At 36.5% G+C, this 17315-nt stretch overlaps 1 protein-coding gene across 1 annotated transcript in view; it reads right to left on the reverse strand.

Moving 5' to 3' along the window:
* Window positions 1–1800: 1800 nt before the first annotated feature.
* Window positions 1801–17315, reverse strand: part of LOC136679581 (midkine-B-like) — a 28414-nt gene continuing 12899 nt past the window's right edge. The window contains exons 2-5 of the mRNA XM_066658193.1: window positions 10958–11049; window positions 9810–9947; window positions 8596–8757; window positions 1801–2387 (exon numbers count right to left, since the gene is read on the reverse strand). Coding sequence (XP_066514290.1) covers window positions 2359–2387; window positions 8596–8757; window positions 9810–9947; window positions 10958–11048 — 420 coding nt within the window. The 5' untranslated portion in view covers window position 11049 and the 3' untranslated portion in view covers window positions 1801–2358. The remainder of the gene's footprint in view (window positions 2388–8595; window positions 8758–9809; window positions 9948–10957; window positions 11050–17315) is intronic.

Below are 17315 nucleotides of genomic sequence, written 5' to 3' on the forward strand. Positions count from 1 at the left end.
ATGTGTCAAACATTTTTAACAAACAAAAAACTGAAAAGTGGGGCGTGCAATATTATTCGGCCCCCTTGCGTTAATACTTTGTAGCGCCACCTTTTGCTGCAAGTCGCTTGGGGTATGTCTCTATCAGTTTTGCACATCGAGAGACTGAAATTCTTGCCCATTCTTCCTTGCAAAACAGCTCGAGCTCAGTGAGGTTAAATGGAGACAATTTGTGAACAGCAGTCTTCAGCTCTTTCCACAGATTCTCGATTGGATTCAGGTCTGGACTTTGACTTGGCCATTCTAACACCTGGATACGTTTATTTGTGAACCATTACATTGTAGATTTGGCTTTATGTTTTGGATCATTGTCTTGTTGGAAGATAAATCTCCATCCCAGTCTCAGGTCTCTTGCAGGCTCCAACAGGTTTTCTTCAAGAATGGTCCTGTATTTGGCCCCATCCATCTTCCCATCATTTTTGACCATCTTCCCTGTCCCTGCTGACGAAAAGCCATGTTTGACAGTGGGGATGGTGTGTTCAGGGTGATGAGCTGTGTTGCTTTTACGCCAAACATATCGTTTTGCACTGTGGCTAAACTGTTCGATTTTGGTTTCATCTGACCAGAACACCTTCTTCCACATGTTTGGTGTGTCTCTGAGGTGGCTTGTGGCAAACTTAAAACTTTGAGAAATGGCTTTCTTCTTGCCACTCTTCCATAAAGGTCAGATTTGTGCAATGGGTGACTGATTGTTGTCTTATGGACAGACTCTCTCACCTCAGCTGTAGATCTCTGCAGTTCATCCAGAGTGATCATGGGCCTCTTGGCTGCATCTCTGATCAGTCTTCTCCTTGTTCGAGATGAAAGTTTAGAGGGACGGCCAGGTCTTGGTAGATTTGCAGTGGTCTTTTTGTATCCATATCCAGCTTTAAACTTCTCCACAACAGTATCTTGGACCTGCCTGGTGTGTTCCTTGGTCTTCATGCGCTTTGAACAGAATCCTGAGACAATCACAGAGCAGGTGCATTTATACGGAGACTTGATTACACACAGGTGAATTCTATGTATCATCATCAGTCACTTGGGAAAATTCAGAGATCCTCACTGAACTTCTGGAGTTTGCTGCACTGAAAGTAAAGGGGCCGAATAATAATGCACGTCCCACTTTTCAGATTTTATTTGTTAAAAAATTTATTTGTTAATAAATTTCATTCCACTTCAGGATTGTGTCCCACTTGTTGATTCTTCACAAAAAATGTTATTTTATATCTTTATGTTTGAAGCCTGAAATGTGGCAAAAGGTTGAAAAGTGCAAGGGCGCCGAATACTTTCGCAAGGCACTGTAAAATCACATTTTAGTAGCATATTGTGCTCGCATGTGTCTTTATTACAGCTCCCAGTCTTCACATACTTGCTTTCAATTTTCTAGTGTTGTCTTAGAAATTGGACTCTGGAGTGGCCAACACATTTATTTATTTAATTCATTTAAATAAATTTTCATTTATTTATGAATAAATAAATGTTCATTTATTTTTATTTAAATATTTGGCAGCCACACAGCCTTTCAGACCCCCAGTTTTGGGTTATCTGCTTACATTGGATGGATGGACAGAAGCCTTTGGCTTTATAGATGTAAAACAATAGTGCAAACAATCTTGCTTGTCTTCTCTTTCTCATATATGAAATCTTTATTAGATGCAACCAGCTTTGTTGTTGTGCCAGGTCCATGTCCAGGTAGCTCAATGCCTTTTTAAAAAATATTGTTTACAATGTTGACACCTTTGAAAACAATAATATAAAGCACAAATTTCCTTTCAAAATATTTTATTTCAAATTATTTTTTTTCATAATTCTTACATTTATCCTACAAAAAGAGCAGGAAGATTAAAAATAATAATAATAATAATAATAATAAACAAAAAATAAAAATAAAAAAAAGACTACTTATTTATTATAAAAATTAAAGTACACAGGCTGGTGTTTTGTGTGTGTGTGTGTGTATTTCTTGTGTTATATCAGAAAAAGTGAGGTTTTGACAGAGAGTGGTAGAGTATAATCTCTCTGTCTTCTACAGAGAGCTGGAAGGGGGTGGGGTCAGCAAAATTCTCCTCCAAATATCAGCCTTTCATTCTCACTTCTGAAAGAAATGCTTCACAGTGTGTCAGTCAAGCATCTCAGTTCGACACACTCCTGTGCTCTAGAACACAAACTACAGGATCCTCAGCTTCACAGAATGGAATACAAAGCTGTGTCTGACAAAGTATCTGTCTTGAAGTTAGATGGCAGATTAAGAAACGAAAAGCTGGTGTTTGGAGAACTGTTTGTTCATCTTATGGTGAAGGGTGAGTCCTCATGCCTTTCCCAGATCTCTCCTTCTCTCTAATTTCCCTTCCCTTTCCCTTTCTTCCCTGAAAAGAGAGCAGAACACAGAGGAACAATGTTTAATTTACTTCTTCCATTTGATGTTGAAGCTTTGGCACTGCTTACCGGTTGTCAAAATAAATAAATAAATAATTAAATTTTAAAAAAGGGTTATTTAGTTAAGGATGTATCGTGTACTATGCACTTAAGAGTTATAGTTCTACAAAGGTTTTTATTTTATTTTATTTTTTATTTTTTGTTACATTATAGAACCCTTGAACACTTCAAGACCCTTTTTCATGATTAAAGGGATTGTTGCATTGTAATGGGGTTCTTCAGACTGATGCTATGTGCTAACAATGGTTCTGTATAATGTGCCTGACATTGTAACCACAGAAGAACACTTTTTGGTGCCATATAGAACCCTTCTCTAAAGGTGCAATATGGAACCATATATAACAAATTCTCACATCAATCTAAAGAATCATGAAAAAGTTTCTTCATGTGTTCATGGTTCTACATGAACACTAAATCAAGTCTCAGACCCATCTCCCTCTCTCACAAACACGACCAGCTCTATGGGCTTCTACTGACACATCCCTGTCTCTTTCTCTCACACACACGCGCGCATGCACACACACATATCAGGTGATATCTACACCAGCAAATGACTCTCTGTGTTTCAGGTGATGTTGATCTGGTGAGTGTGTAATTGAATATAATGATGTTGACTACATGATAAAACTCATACATCACTCATAACATACTCTGCACTGTGGTACTCTGGTATTGTGGTATTACAACCATAAATTGTAACTTTGGTGTTACTCCAGCCATTATAACCACAGCAACTGACAGAATAGCACTTATTACCAGAATCGATGTCCAGCACTAAGAAGTGAGCTAAAAGTGAGCTACCACTTACTCCAGTAAACCAGCAGTGGACCCATTGTTCTTAGGAGAACCATCACCTTTGCTGAAGAACCCTCCTTTGTTAAGAGTGCAGTATTTCACGTTATATTTTTATGTCGTTCCCATCAGGTGGACAAAGGGCTTTGTATTATTAAAAGTCTTTAACATTCCAACATTGAATTTTGTATGTCTGTGTTTGTTTTTTTCATGAGCATTTGCCAAGATTTTTCTTCATTATCTTTAAACTCAGCATTTGTGTGATAAAGCTCACCCCTTCACCATCGCAACGTGTAATGGTGGGAGGTGTTCTCTATGGGTAGAGTCGGACGAGAGGCCTGAGATGATGTAAGGTTGACTCGAAATAACACCGAGGGGTTCGATTTTTGGTTCCCTTCCACCTTTATTTACACACGAGACTTTACATTACTATTTACAATATATACACGCGCGCTCCTTGAGAACAAAAAATTTACAAAACGAAATTCTCTATTAGCAGAGACAAAAAAAGATAATGACAACAAAGTCAATTGAGTCTTATTATATACACTTGGGTTATGTTCTCTCGCTACGGTCTAGCAGAGTGTTTCTCTTTTACCCTTGTGTATATATATAGGTAGCCCCGCCCCCTAGAATATACCATTCCCTTAAGAGGTAAAAGTTATTGTATCTTGGATACACAAGTTTCATAAACAATAAAAATAACAATGAACTAACAACTTTACCAAGATTCAATTACGGCCATGGCATGTTTTACATTTATTCATAATATCAATATTTATTAGTTAATATATTTTCCCTCTTCTAGATGCTAATTCTCGCTTCCCTCTATGGAGAATGGATTCAACCAGGTAAGTAAAACTCAGCATCAAGAGATAGTACTCTTTTCCCTCTCACATGACCCATCTGCAGGTGAGTAAGTACAGGTAAGTATACATATAATGGTTTCTCTTGGTGATGTGTCACAGGTACTGTACATCATCACAATTTGTATGAGTCCACTTTACTAATATTTATTAGCACTCATTGTTACATTTGCTCTGACACAGTGAAAAGAGGTGTTAACAGATGCCTTATTGATGATACAGGGCCTCTGAAAGGACACGGTTTTTGTATATTTTATTTTTTAGGAAAACTATTGATGAGCACTACATGCTACTAACTGAGCAACAGATATATATGTATGATTTAGTCGATTAAAAACAAACATTTGACAAATATTCTGGGCTTAACATTAGTATATCAGACTCTTCCTTTGTCTTAAAGGGACATTAGGTAAGGTTTGGTATTTTTGCTCCTGGGCTAACCTTGCAGCTGCAGAGTGTTATTCAGTTTTACAGCATTACCCTGAAATCAATAGGGGAAGGAGTGGTTGTGGTTTCCCACCTTCTTCCAAAGTTACATAGTACAGTTTCTGCAGTGCTAAGCCTGGAGTTGCGAAGAGAACACTACAATGATTTTAAAGTTATAAGCTACCTATTGTTCCTTTAAATTAAAATACCAGAAGTAAAAAAAGCCTTGCATAATCTAAATTGTGAAATGCAAACAAAGTAATTCAGAGAGTCTTAAGGTGGAATGTTGCACTGTACATTTTACCAACTTTTTTTTTTGTTACCAACAGGGATCAGGATTAGCAACAACGTCACATAAATATAGCCAGTTTATTTGCAACCCAAAAAGCCAGTGAACAATTATGTCTTCTGAGTGTTTATACAAAATGAAAATATTTGCATACAATTTCGTCAAACAACACCCTCTATGTAACACTTCAACAAGAATGGCTTTTTTAAAAAAGGACAGATAAAAGTACAGTATCTCATCATAAAAATATGACAAACTATGCCTCAGTCAACATGTACTTTATTTATAACAATTTTGTGTAATATCTTTCTGTGAGCTGTTGAATGCTTTGAATGTCTGGATCTGATCGCCATATTTAATACTGCTTCTAAAATAGAGCATTTCACATCAAAACATCAAAACACTTAGAACATGACTTTGTTAACATTTTAACAATTTAATTTTGTATTTTGGGTAAAATTTTTGTTTTAATGGCAGTTCAAAAGTTTCAGTTAACCTGGCTTTCATTTCTATGGGACCGAATAAATACTGTAGTAAACTGTTTTCTCACAAAGATAACATGGCATTTACAGCCACACTCTTCTGCACATAGACCTAGATACATAAGTCTGAAGGAAATTTCCATTATTCTATGCAGCCCTAGAATGCAGCCCAGTGCCTTTATACAGTCCCCATGTTTAATTTTTCAATATAAGCCTCTGTTTTTCAAGGTTTGATAAACCTAGAAGATTTATCTCAAAATCATAAACGAATCAGCATAGTGGAACAAAACCAGCTTCATGTAGCCTGGCCTCTCCATTGCAGCTCCCTGGCTCATCTTCGATTCAGCGTCCTACTCAAACGCCCACTGAGGGCCTTGTGATCCCACAGAAGACAAAAGCTTACATTACTCATGCATAAAAACCTCCACAATTGCCCAAACTAACACACACACTGATAAAAGACATTTGGTTGTTTGCCTTTTTTTGGAGAGGGCTTCACACTCAGTCGGACCTTTGTTTTTTCCCCCTCACATTAGACATTTTAAACCTAACATAGGAACATAAGCATCTCAAAATAAACAAAAAGGCCATAGAAAGAGTCACTGAATGGAAATGCTAAAGTGGTAGCAGGGGTCTCAGTGGAATAGCTCTTAGTTCACTAGCCAAGGTTTCTAGTAAATCTGAACTTGTTCAGTAAGAAAACTGATTTGTAAAATTATTTCATACTAAAGCTAAAATATGCCGTCAATTATTTTGTTGTTGTTCAAAGAAAAACATTTATCTCCATTTTCTCCGTACAAAACAATACATGGAAGTACATGGCTATACAGAGGGCCAATCAGAATGCAACTGGCAGAATCGTAACTGTGAGGCCAGATTAGTGTACTGAAAGCATTTGACACTCAGTCAACTTGTGGGCAGGCATCTGTGACTGAGACTAGTAGACAGTAACTATGTACTCACCTTGTCAGTGCTTCCAAATCCAGTCTTAGAGGCATCAGCCAATTTCTTTTCATTTTCGAATTAGCACAAAAAACATCTGTATATCTGTGGCAGCAGATGCTTATACTGTGGATTAAAAAAATGCACACTCTGCTGCCAAAAAACTCTTAATGATAAGAAACATAGTAAAACATGTGTGAATATTGTAAGGACTTTTATAAATGGTGAGAACTGTTAGATATGATGGGGGCAGTACTGGTCACTGAATTTGCATCATTCCTCTTTAACAGATATTTATAAAGCATTGAAAGGTACCACTTTAAAATAAGGCTACATTTATAAAGGTTTGCAAATGACTTACCAGTTTACTACTTTGTTATAAATTAGGTTGTAAACACCTTAAACATCATTAATAATCATTTGTAAGTCAGAGATGACCTATGACCTATTTTTCAACTAATACTGAAAGTGTCAGAGAACATACTGAAAATGTCAAGGCAAAGAATAAGCTCAGATCTGAGAATGTGAATTTAGTAATTTCACATGTTAAGGTGCACCATATTATCATTAATATATAAAAGATATTATGTTGATGGTTAATATAAACCTGGTGGTTTATTAACTTTTTAACAACTATGTAATAAAGCTGAAAAGATTAATGCCAATTTATGGGGAAGACAAAGTAAGGTCAGTATATGGCAAAACCTGAGGTTTAGCAGTGTAGCTGGATGTGGGTTCACTATTTGGCAAACAACAGGTCACTGTTGCCCTTTCTGTCTATGTGATTTAACTGGATATTAATGACTTTTAATGCATTAAAACATATCTAATAACCCTTAATAAACAGGTTTTAAATCATTTACAAACCTTTATAAGTGTAGTTTTATTCTAAAACTGTACCCATTAAACTCTATCAATGTTTATTTTTACACAATTGTTAATCACGTGCATACTCAGGTAATGTTTCGAAAGTGACATCATCATGCTAGTATATAGTAAAACAATGCCCACTGTCTAATCAAAGGCTGAGAATTGTAGTTACACTATTTTTGTGGTCGATATATTGTCCCAGAAATAATTGCTATAAACAATATGACCATTTTATGCCACTGATATAATGATAATATAATAGCATAATAATGCATTTACACTAGGGTTGGGCGCTATAATGATAATACCGTATACTGCGGTACTTAAAAATGTGGCCGGTATTTGAAAACAAGGGCGGTATTTATGACGTGTGTGCTGTGTCAAATTTCTTTTCTGTGTCTTTAAGAACATGGCTAAACATTTTTGTGCATTTAGGGAGGGGGCCCTGTAGGAGCTCACTGACTGGAGATGTGACAGTCTGACAATGGGTACAGAAAAACAAGCCCAGTAGCCCACTGCAGTTGTGAGTTTAGCACTGGGTTTGGGTTAAGAGAGGAAGAAAGATGAAAACAGACAAAATACTCAGAAGACCCTTCACTCGACTTTGTGCTCAGAAATATAATGATTGGTGCAACTCGACAGTGAACCCCCTCACACACCCACACCCTGTGTACCACAGTGTATACTGGTATAAAATTTTGAAACCATATGTCGGTATGAAAAATGTGGATACCGCCTAGCCCTAAAATACACCTCTTCAAACAGCAATGAAATTTTATCAAAAATTTATTTACCATTGGATTATAGAAATTGTTTAAATACTCTAAATAAATAAAAAATTAATTTCAAACAATCAACATAAATAGCCTCAGAATTGAGAGACTATGGAAACCCAAAGAACACAACAGGACGAGTGGTTAAAATACTGGTGATTTTCTTCTATGTAAACAAACACACGTAAACACAATTGACGATAGGGTCAGCAAAATTATTGAGGAAATAAGTCATTAATGTAATTATTGTGACAGGCATAATGGGCAGGACTGGGAGAATACTACAAAGAGGAAACATTAGTCCATTGTTATTGTAAGTCATCCACTTAGCTGCTAGATAACACTTACCTTTAATCTTGATAAGTGCACCTTAAACTTGATTATAACAAAACAACCTAAAACAAATTATGTCAATAATACAACACTGAGGAAAGTGTTAAAAATCCTGAGAAGCCGGAGTATTTAAATTTTAATTAAATTTTCACTTCTTCATCATCACTGGACACTGTACAACCTAAATGTGTGAACTCATGGCTACTTGTATAAAGTACCCCACTTGTAGCTGTTATATGCTCAATCAGGGCTGATTATACAGAAGTGTATTGGCTCCTTATTTATGTCTAAACAGACTCTAAAACATTACATAAAAAAACTCTAAAAGTCCTACATAAGGAGAGTTAGAAAATGTGGATTTATACCTTTGGACTTGGCTTTGCTCTTGGTGCCACAGGGTTTAGACACTATGACAGTGGGCTGGCATTCAACATCGAAGAGGGACTTCTGTAGCATTCCAGAGCGAGACTTAATGCCCGCAGCAGTGTCGCATTCACCCCAGTTAGCAAACTTATACTTGCAGTCAGCTGAACACAAAAACGCACACAGAAAACACAGGATTTAGGATTTTTGTTTCTAAACATATAATAAAAAACAGGACCTTATGTTTTCATTCATAAGAAATTGGTAATCAGGTTTTGCAGTTACTAGTAACTGTAACAATTTCCCCTCTACTGTGTTACAATGAAATATAACGTTATGCTATAATACTATACATATTGTATAAATTAAACTTTAATTAAAGATGTACATGGACATACATGGATCAGCCAAACTATTTAAATGACCTCTTTGTTGCTAAATTAATTTTTCCATATTATCAGTCCCAATTTACAGTGTGTATTGTGATGGTATTAATGGATCAGTCACAGCAGGGCTGCTGGAGTTTTAAATACCTTAGTGTGACAAACTCACCAACCAAAAATATTCAGTCAAAAACGTCCTGTCTGCATCACCCTGTGACTATTAATGAAGGACCAGAGAATGCTCCTTTCTGGGTGCGCGCAGATATTTCGAACTAGCAAGAAGATTTCTTGAACCCACACTACAACCTATAGATCTTGCTCTCCTGTCCTACACGCTCACTCCACACTTACAAACTCTACTATGTTGCCAATTCAATGAATATGAAATACAACTACTGGCTGTGGTGTTCTGTTGCCGTTCGGAGGACATTTTCAGATTTTCCTCGAACCACCTCCCATTTGCCGGCCTGTATGTCAGGGTATGTTACAGTTACATACAGGCATAAAAAAGATACACATATATGTGTGACAGGACTCCAAGCACATACTTCTACTCATTTTAAAGCACAATTACTGGTTATTTGCTGACATTAAAATTTTATTTGCTGACATTAACAGTCATGGCAGATTGTATATTTCAAATTTTCCCCACCATGTTAAACACAGCAAACAAACTATTTTATTTCTTGGAAAATGTGCAGAAAATGCCATTGTTAATTTTGTTCTGTTTGGAACATGTGAGGAACAAATTTATACTGAGGTATATATAGAAGTATGCTTGAGGTGTAATTATGTCTGTTACATATTATAATACTGTGTTTTAACTATCTCACCACCAAACTCTTTCTTCCAGTTGCAGGGTATTTTGCATTTCATCTTCTTGGTCTGATTATCGCAGGTGCCTTCTCTTGTGCCGGATCCACAGTCTCCATTTTTGGCAACACAGGCACCAAAGCGCCAACCTTTACAGTCTGATGGAACATTTTTTCATACAGGACTTTTCTGATTATGTCTACAAACAAACTACAGTAATACAGCATTTAACAAATGAGCTTCATTATTATGTGATGTATGACTTTATAATTTTGCAAAATTCAGATCTTGGTGGTGTTTAGCTAGTTGTCAGGTCCAGGTTTTCAGTCCAGTCCTAAGATTATAAATATGACCAATATATTTATTCTATTTTATGTTAAAACCCACAGTACAATCAAATTATAACACATAATAATTACACTGATTAAAATATAAAGAATGTATAAGGCACTATATTATCTGATAGTTAATATCACCATACTGATTTTGCAGCATCCAAATTGATTTTTATTTATTTATTTATTTTTATGTATGAGCATCCTGACCAACTAAAGATGTTTCATATATGCTTCTGTGAGTATTTTAATGTATCAAGGCATTTGTGTGATCCAACAAACATAAATCATTGGTAAGTGTAATGAAGTCAGTCATGAAATTAGTCACAAAATAGGTTCACCCATGTGAATTTACAACGGGTCAGTTACAACAGGTAGTGTGATGTATTGTCAATATTAATATCCTGGAGTATTAATGGGTAGACTGGTAATTATCAAAGAGTCAGATAATGAAAGAGGGATGTCAGCTTGAGTCCTGATGGGCCATAGCACTGCATAGCCCTTAAGGCTTAACACCTCGTTTAATGCAAGTGATAAAAATCATCAGCTAAGAGGCCTTTTTGAGTAAAATTTTGAGTTAGAATTTAGAAAACACTCTGAAAGTATCTGGAAAATCAGCTTGATACCCCTGGACCTGTACTCATTAGAATACACAAAAGAATGGAAGAAGTCTGATCTAGATACAGGGAATTCTTTTAACTGGAAATTTGTCTGATGTGAAAAAATATACTAAAATGAACTATGGACAATTTTTAAATCTTGTTTTAAGCTCTTGGTAGTCTTTTATCTTAAAGCAGAAATTCTGATATAGGAGCTTAAAAAAATGAAATTACCTTTCTTGTTTTTCCCAGCCTCTGTAGTGACGATCATTAAGGCCACAAGCAGCAGGAAAAGTGGAAAGTAAGTGGAAAATAAGCTGCGCATCCTGGAAAAAACACGTAAAATAAATCAGTGATTTTAACTTTATATGAAATCTAACAATTTAACAGCAATGGGCTCATGAGAGTAGTAGACGAGATTAAACTTGTAACCGTTCTGTTAATCGCACCTCTGACTGAACATTTTTCATACATTACTAAATTGTTCCACTAAAGAGAAAAATCTCATATATGGATTTAAATTTGTGTTCATCATTCCTCAAGACAAATCCTCAATTCACAGCTGTGATATTGGTGGCTTATACTTGCCTCATGGAGCTACTGAATTTAACCTGGCCAGGTGTTTGCAAGAAGTGCCAACCAGTGGCAGTACACAGCTGTTCAAATGTTAAAGTGTATGTTTGCCAAAGAAGGTAGTCAGATGGCCTCCAAAAAACAAAACAACACAGTTGGTACAGTGAAGGAGCTAGGAAAAAAAGGAATACAGATACAAAGCATTTGTATCATCAGCACATCAACCCATATTGCTTGAGTAGGGCTTATTCATTTGTTATAAAGAATTAATATAATAATATTCAGTCAGACAGTCACCCGGAGCGGGAATCAATCCCACAACCTCCAAGTCCCTGGAGCTGTGTGACTGCGACACTACCTGCTGCGCCACCATGCCACCCTTACATTAATTTGTTATAATTAATTAATAATTATATTATCATTACTATTATATAAGATAAGCAATACTGATATTAGAGCATAGTTTTTCTTTGATGTTGATTAATGCCTTCAGCTTTTCTTGTATTGAATATTGTAATTCACTTTTTTATGCTCTACCAGTCAAACTGATCAGCCAGTTCCAGTACATCCAAAACTCAGTAGCCAGGGCTCTTACTTTCACCACGCACAGAGCTCATATTGCTCCTGTTCTTCTGCAACTGTATTGGCTTCCTGTTAAATCTAGGGTACAAAATTCTCCTTCTCACATTTAAGGCTCTAAAAATCTCTGTAAAACATTTCTTTCTTCTTGTGTCCTTCATATATCTGTTTTTCTTTGCTATGATTGTATAGCATACTTAAGTTTGCAAAAGGTGCTATATAAGTTGAACTAATTATTACTATTACATTCTTTGTTCAGAGAAACATACTTTTTTTTACATACAGTCTTTATTATTACAAGAGCAAAAAGAAACTAGGCAAGCCTAGTTTAGCCGGACCGCCATGACCCATATAGCCATTGTCACAAAGGTTTTTCTGGTATTTCAAAAACAGGAAAGCCCAAAATACATACAATTGTCATTGGAAGGTCTGGAGAAGATTTGGTGCTTCGTATCAATGTCTTTGTTTACAATAATAACAAACTATATAAACAAACTATATATAAAAATAGCTTATCTTGTCAGTTGCTGACAGTGTGTGTATGATCATGGAAAGCCTGTTATTTTCTGCTCATACAAAGCTACAAAACTGAAGCACTGTGTTGAGATGACATTAAAGCAACTTATTTACCAGAAAACAACAAGTTAACATTTATGTTTTTGAACATTTCTAAAACCAAGCACCTTAACATTTTATCAACCAGGTAATCTATACTTGATAAAGAAACAGGGCATTGCTGGGGGCTAGATATTTATGTACTGACATTAGGTCCGATAAGGGACCTAATATAAGGGTCCGACTGATAAAAAGGTGCTGTAACAAATTCATAGCCTTGTTTATATTGAATAACACCTCGCTCTGGTGTTCTGGCTTTAATAGAGAATGGAGATTTTGTCTGTTTCTTACTCGTCAGAAAATCAGTAACCGTTAGGTGTGTCCATGTATTCATGTTGTTATAGGGACAGACAAGATGACTTTCCGTATGTTAAATATATATAGTATGGCATTAAAATATATCTTTTTAATATAATACTATATATATATATATATATATAATATGATATTATATGCGCTTACTGACTGACTGTTTAAACGCGCATGCGTGAGTAGGAACTGTTAATTCAGCCGTAATTCACAGAGTGACCTATAGGTGGAGTATTGATAGTTCAGCCATATTTCACATTCCAGTTTGTGAACTAAATTTGGAATCATTCGGCGCTGACCAGAGGTCCTCTTTTCCCTGGACAAGTACTCTTTTTGGGACCTAAAAAAATGCATGTTCTAGGGGTCAGAAAGTTGAGAGCTGAACTGGGACACACTAGCTCCGCTTCAGCGCTGTAGGTCCACCGTCCACCACAGTGAGCAGCTCAGTGTTTTACTGGAGCCTTGAACAGAAATGTGTTGAACGTTATTGAGGTAATATTTATCATAGGGTTAGGTCATAGGTTCTTTACGTCATGAAAGAGTCGATTAATTTCAGTAATTCTATTCAAAAAGTGAAACTTGTATATTATACTCATTCATTACACACAGACTGATATAATTCAAGGGTTTATTTCTTTTTATTTGATTATTATAACTGAGAACTAATGAAAAAATCAACTTTTCATGATAATGTAATTTTATGACCAAGTAGTAGAAAACAAAAGGCTCCAGACATAAAAAGGAGAATATAATAAATAATACCTCAACAACATTCAACACATTTCTGTTAAAGGCTCCATTAAAACACTGAGCCGCACCGCGGTGGATGGTGAAGCTGAAGCAGCGCAAGTGTGTCCCAATTCAGCTCTCAACTCTCTGATCCCTAGAACACTCATTTTAGGTCTCAAAAGGGTACTTGTCCAGGGAAAAGAGGACCTCTGGTCACCGCTGAACGGTTCCAAATTTAGTTCACAAACTAGAATGTGAAATGTGGCTGAACTAACAACAGACAGTGTAGTGTCGCCACCTTTAGGTCTCTTTGTGAAGTATGGCTGAATTAACAGTACATTAAAAGCACATTCGCGTTTCAACATTAGGTGTCAGTCAGTCAGTAAGCGCATATAATAATATCATACTATATATATATATATATTATAATATCGTCATTTGCAAGATTACTATTGTTTACAGATTTTTTACTTCCACTATAAGTCAAATTTTCATTCATTATCTATAACCGCTTATCCGGTTCAGAGTCGTGGTGGGTCCAGAGCCTACCTGGAATCATTGGGCTCAAGGCAGGAATACACCCTGGAGGGGGTGTCAGTCCTTCACAGGGCAGTAAGTCAAATAATTAAAAAAAATAAAAAAATAAAGAAACATTAAAATATAAAAATATATTAAATAATACAATGTTCTGAAATACATTACTAAGTTGATATTGTTGACATATGATGGAAATGGAATGTGTCTCTGGTGTTCACTTCTTTTCTCTATGCACTTGTCTCTGTTGATGGTGGTCTTTGTGATTAAAGCAGTTTGTTTCTGTGTTTTGATATTCATTTGTGCACAAGAGTATTCTACTCACCTAAAAGTATTTCAGTCCAATCAATAAAGTATTTGACCTTGCGCCCAAGTGTGCATTTACTTAGGTCAATGCTGTCATGACATTGGACATATTTATTCATTGGGCATGATGTAACTGATAACACTGTTTACTGTAGCTTTTTCCCAGGACTTTAAAGGATCTCTGAGATAATCCAGGTCAAACCATGGTGAATGGTACTACTTTTACATGAACTGAGGTTTTCACATTTTACTGCTCTAAAATGAAAAGAAAAAAAACAGTCACACTTCATTGAGGAAGGTTATTAGATTGTTTCACTGGAGCAGAATAATAGGTTTAACAGGCTTGTTCTTTATGGCTGACACAAATGAACTGTGCTGGGTTGATTTATGCCACTCTTACTCTTTATTATGTGCAAATCCAATCATTGGCACACATTTGTAGTAAGAAAAGTAACTGCTTCCTTTATGCAGAAAGTATTGTGTGAGGTAAAATAACCTTTACTAATATTTTTGCCATTTTGAAAAAATTGGGACTAATTCTTTAAAGACCTCTGCATAACATATAATACATGGTTAAGAGCAGAATGTTTTGATGTAAATCCCCAGTTTTGGAGGACATGAAATTGATATGAATGTATAATATTTGATGAGACGTTGTTATTTTAAGACAAATTTATGACAGGGTATTGAAATGCATTCACATGCCCATATTATTAACATGAGCATGATTCCTGTTTTTTCATGCATATGTACAGGCAAAATGACAAATTTGATGAGTCTGAATGTTTTCTAAGAATGCACACACACTGTTTTTCAATATTATTTAAAGCACACCCATATAGTGCTGTTGCTGGGAACTTATCACATCTTGGCACTTTCTTGTTTGTTTTCTCCTACCATGTGGCTCTGTCTGTTTGTTGTTTTTCCTATCTCCGCCCTCGTTCCACTCTAGCTCCACCTTTTGTTCCGCCTCTTTGTCATTATCTTTGTCAGGTGTTTCTTGTTAGTTCATGTATTTAAGTCCTCTTCCCTCACTTCCTGTGATCGGTCATTTGTGTTGTTTGTGTTTGTGTGATGTCATTTGTAGTTTTGCTCTGTTCAAATCAGGTCGTGTCGTTTCGTTCTGTTTCCCAGTTGTTATATTAGTGTTTGTTTCTCGTTCCTTGTTCGTCTACTGCCTGTTTCATGCCCCAGTCTTGTAGTGTTGTTTCCTGCCCTTTCCTAGGTTTCTAAGTAATGTTATTTCGTGTCCCTCGTCAAAGTTCGTTTTGTTGTGTTATCTTTATAATAAATCTCTGTGTTGTAGCGAGTGTGTCTGCCTCCGTAAATCCACCCTTCACGTCCCCGTGTCAGAACTGCATGGTTTGGGCTATATGTGCACTCTTTAGCACTGGCCACTATCTCCATGGCAATGGCCAGGCCGCGTGACCAGAAATGGTAGGAACACATTGTTGGAGCAGAAAATACTCACTCCGGAACAGACGAGGAGAACCACTACACTACAGTGCATCAAAATCTTGGTGTTAAATCAGTGTGGCCTAACTCATTCAACAGGGTCATATGTGATTCATTTAACCCTTTACACTACAGGGTTATTATTCTAGTGTGGAGCCACATACAGGCCCTTACATTAGTGATTGACCAATATATTGGCCGCCCGATTAATCGGCCGATTTTTGGCATTTTATATAAAATCGTCATCGGCCAATATATTAGCGCAAGAAGCTGATATTTACACAATGCACACAGACAGTGCTGTGGGCAGCTCCGTCATTCTGGCTGTTAGAGCGGCTCTTGCGTCCATTTTGCCATCTTACAGGCAGACATCATTGAGCACAAGTGCAGGAGTACAAGCCTCCAACCTGTAGCTGCATGCCGTCTCATCAGAGAAAATGGTATGAATTATTTTCTCTTCTTCAGCTCTCACTATTTGTTACTGGCTGCTCTTTGTAACCTACACTCAATAATCTGCATCATAAACGACTGAGTTGATAGTTGTAACCTAGAAACCCAGCGTTATTAAGCCTCTTATTTCGCTCATTGGTTGGCGGTGCCTATAAAAAAAATCACTCATTGTTGTATCCGTCAGTATATCTCAAGTACTACAGGTCCAAATTCGACAGTCAATGTACCAAATTAAAGCTTAAAGTCACCGATTTTCATTGATTTAATCATTTTATAGGTATTTTTGCTGTTATTGGAAATTGTTATGAAAAAATATTAGTGACAGTACAGATTTTCAGATTTTTCATGGCACTATATTTGAGTAATATGTACATATCATACATCAATCGAACGGGCAGTTGCAGGATCACGAGGATATACACTAAAATGTAGGACTAAGGAATTAAAGCCGAAAAAATAAGATAATCCAAACTTCAGGTTTCTTCCTCATCGATGACAAAACCACTGCTTCTTGAAGCCTGAAGATCCCACAAGCGGCTCACACACAAAGTTTGCATAGCAGCGCTTACCTGAGATAGTCCCCTTCAAAACAAGACTAAACAAGACTAGTCAAACCTCTATGTCAAACCATTCGTGAGTAATCCTCATGTTTGTGTCAAGAGTACTGGCCGAAAAAATAGTACTCATTTTCGAAAAATAATTACAATATGATCCCTGTGGCTGCTGCGTAGCTTAGGCTTTCAGCTTCCAATGACATGTCAATCAAGTCTGTAGACCAATCAGGGGCAGAGTTATGGCGATGCACACCCAAGGAGGAGGGACAAACACATAACAGCGCATATGTTTTCAGCGCCTAACAGCTTTACATATCAGCCATCGGCCACTACTGCTGTCCAAAAATCATCAAAAAAATCCATATCGGTCGGTCACTACCTTACATATATACACATACACCTTTGGTTGTGAGAGCTGAAATATCTTTTATTTTATGAGGTTAAGGGGTAAAAATGTGCAAAATCATAGACAGTAAGAGCTATATAAA

This window comes from Hoplias malabaricus, chromosome Y (assembly GCF_029633855.1).
Source record: "Hoplias malabaricus isolate fHopMal1 chromosome Y, fHopMal1.hap1, whole genome shotgun sequence".
NCBI lineage: Eukaryota > Metazoa > Chordata > Actinopteri > Characiformes > Erythrinidae > Hoplias > Hoplias malabaricus.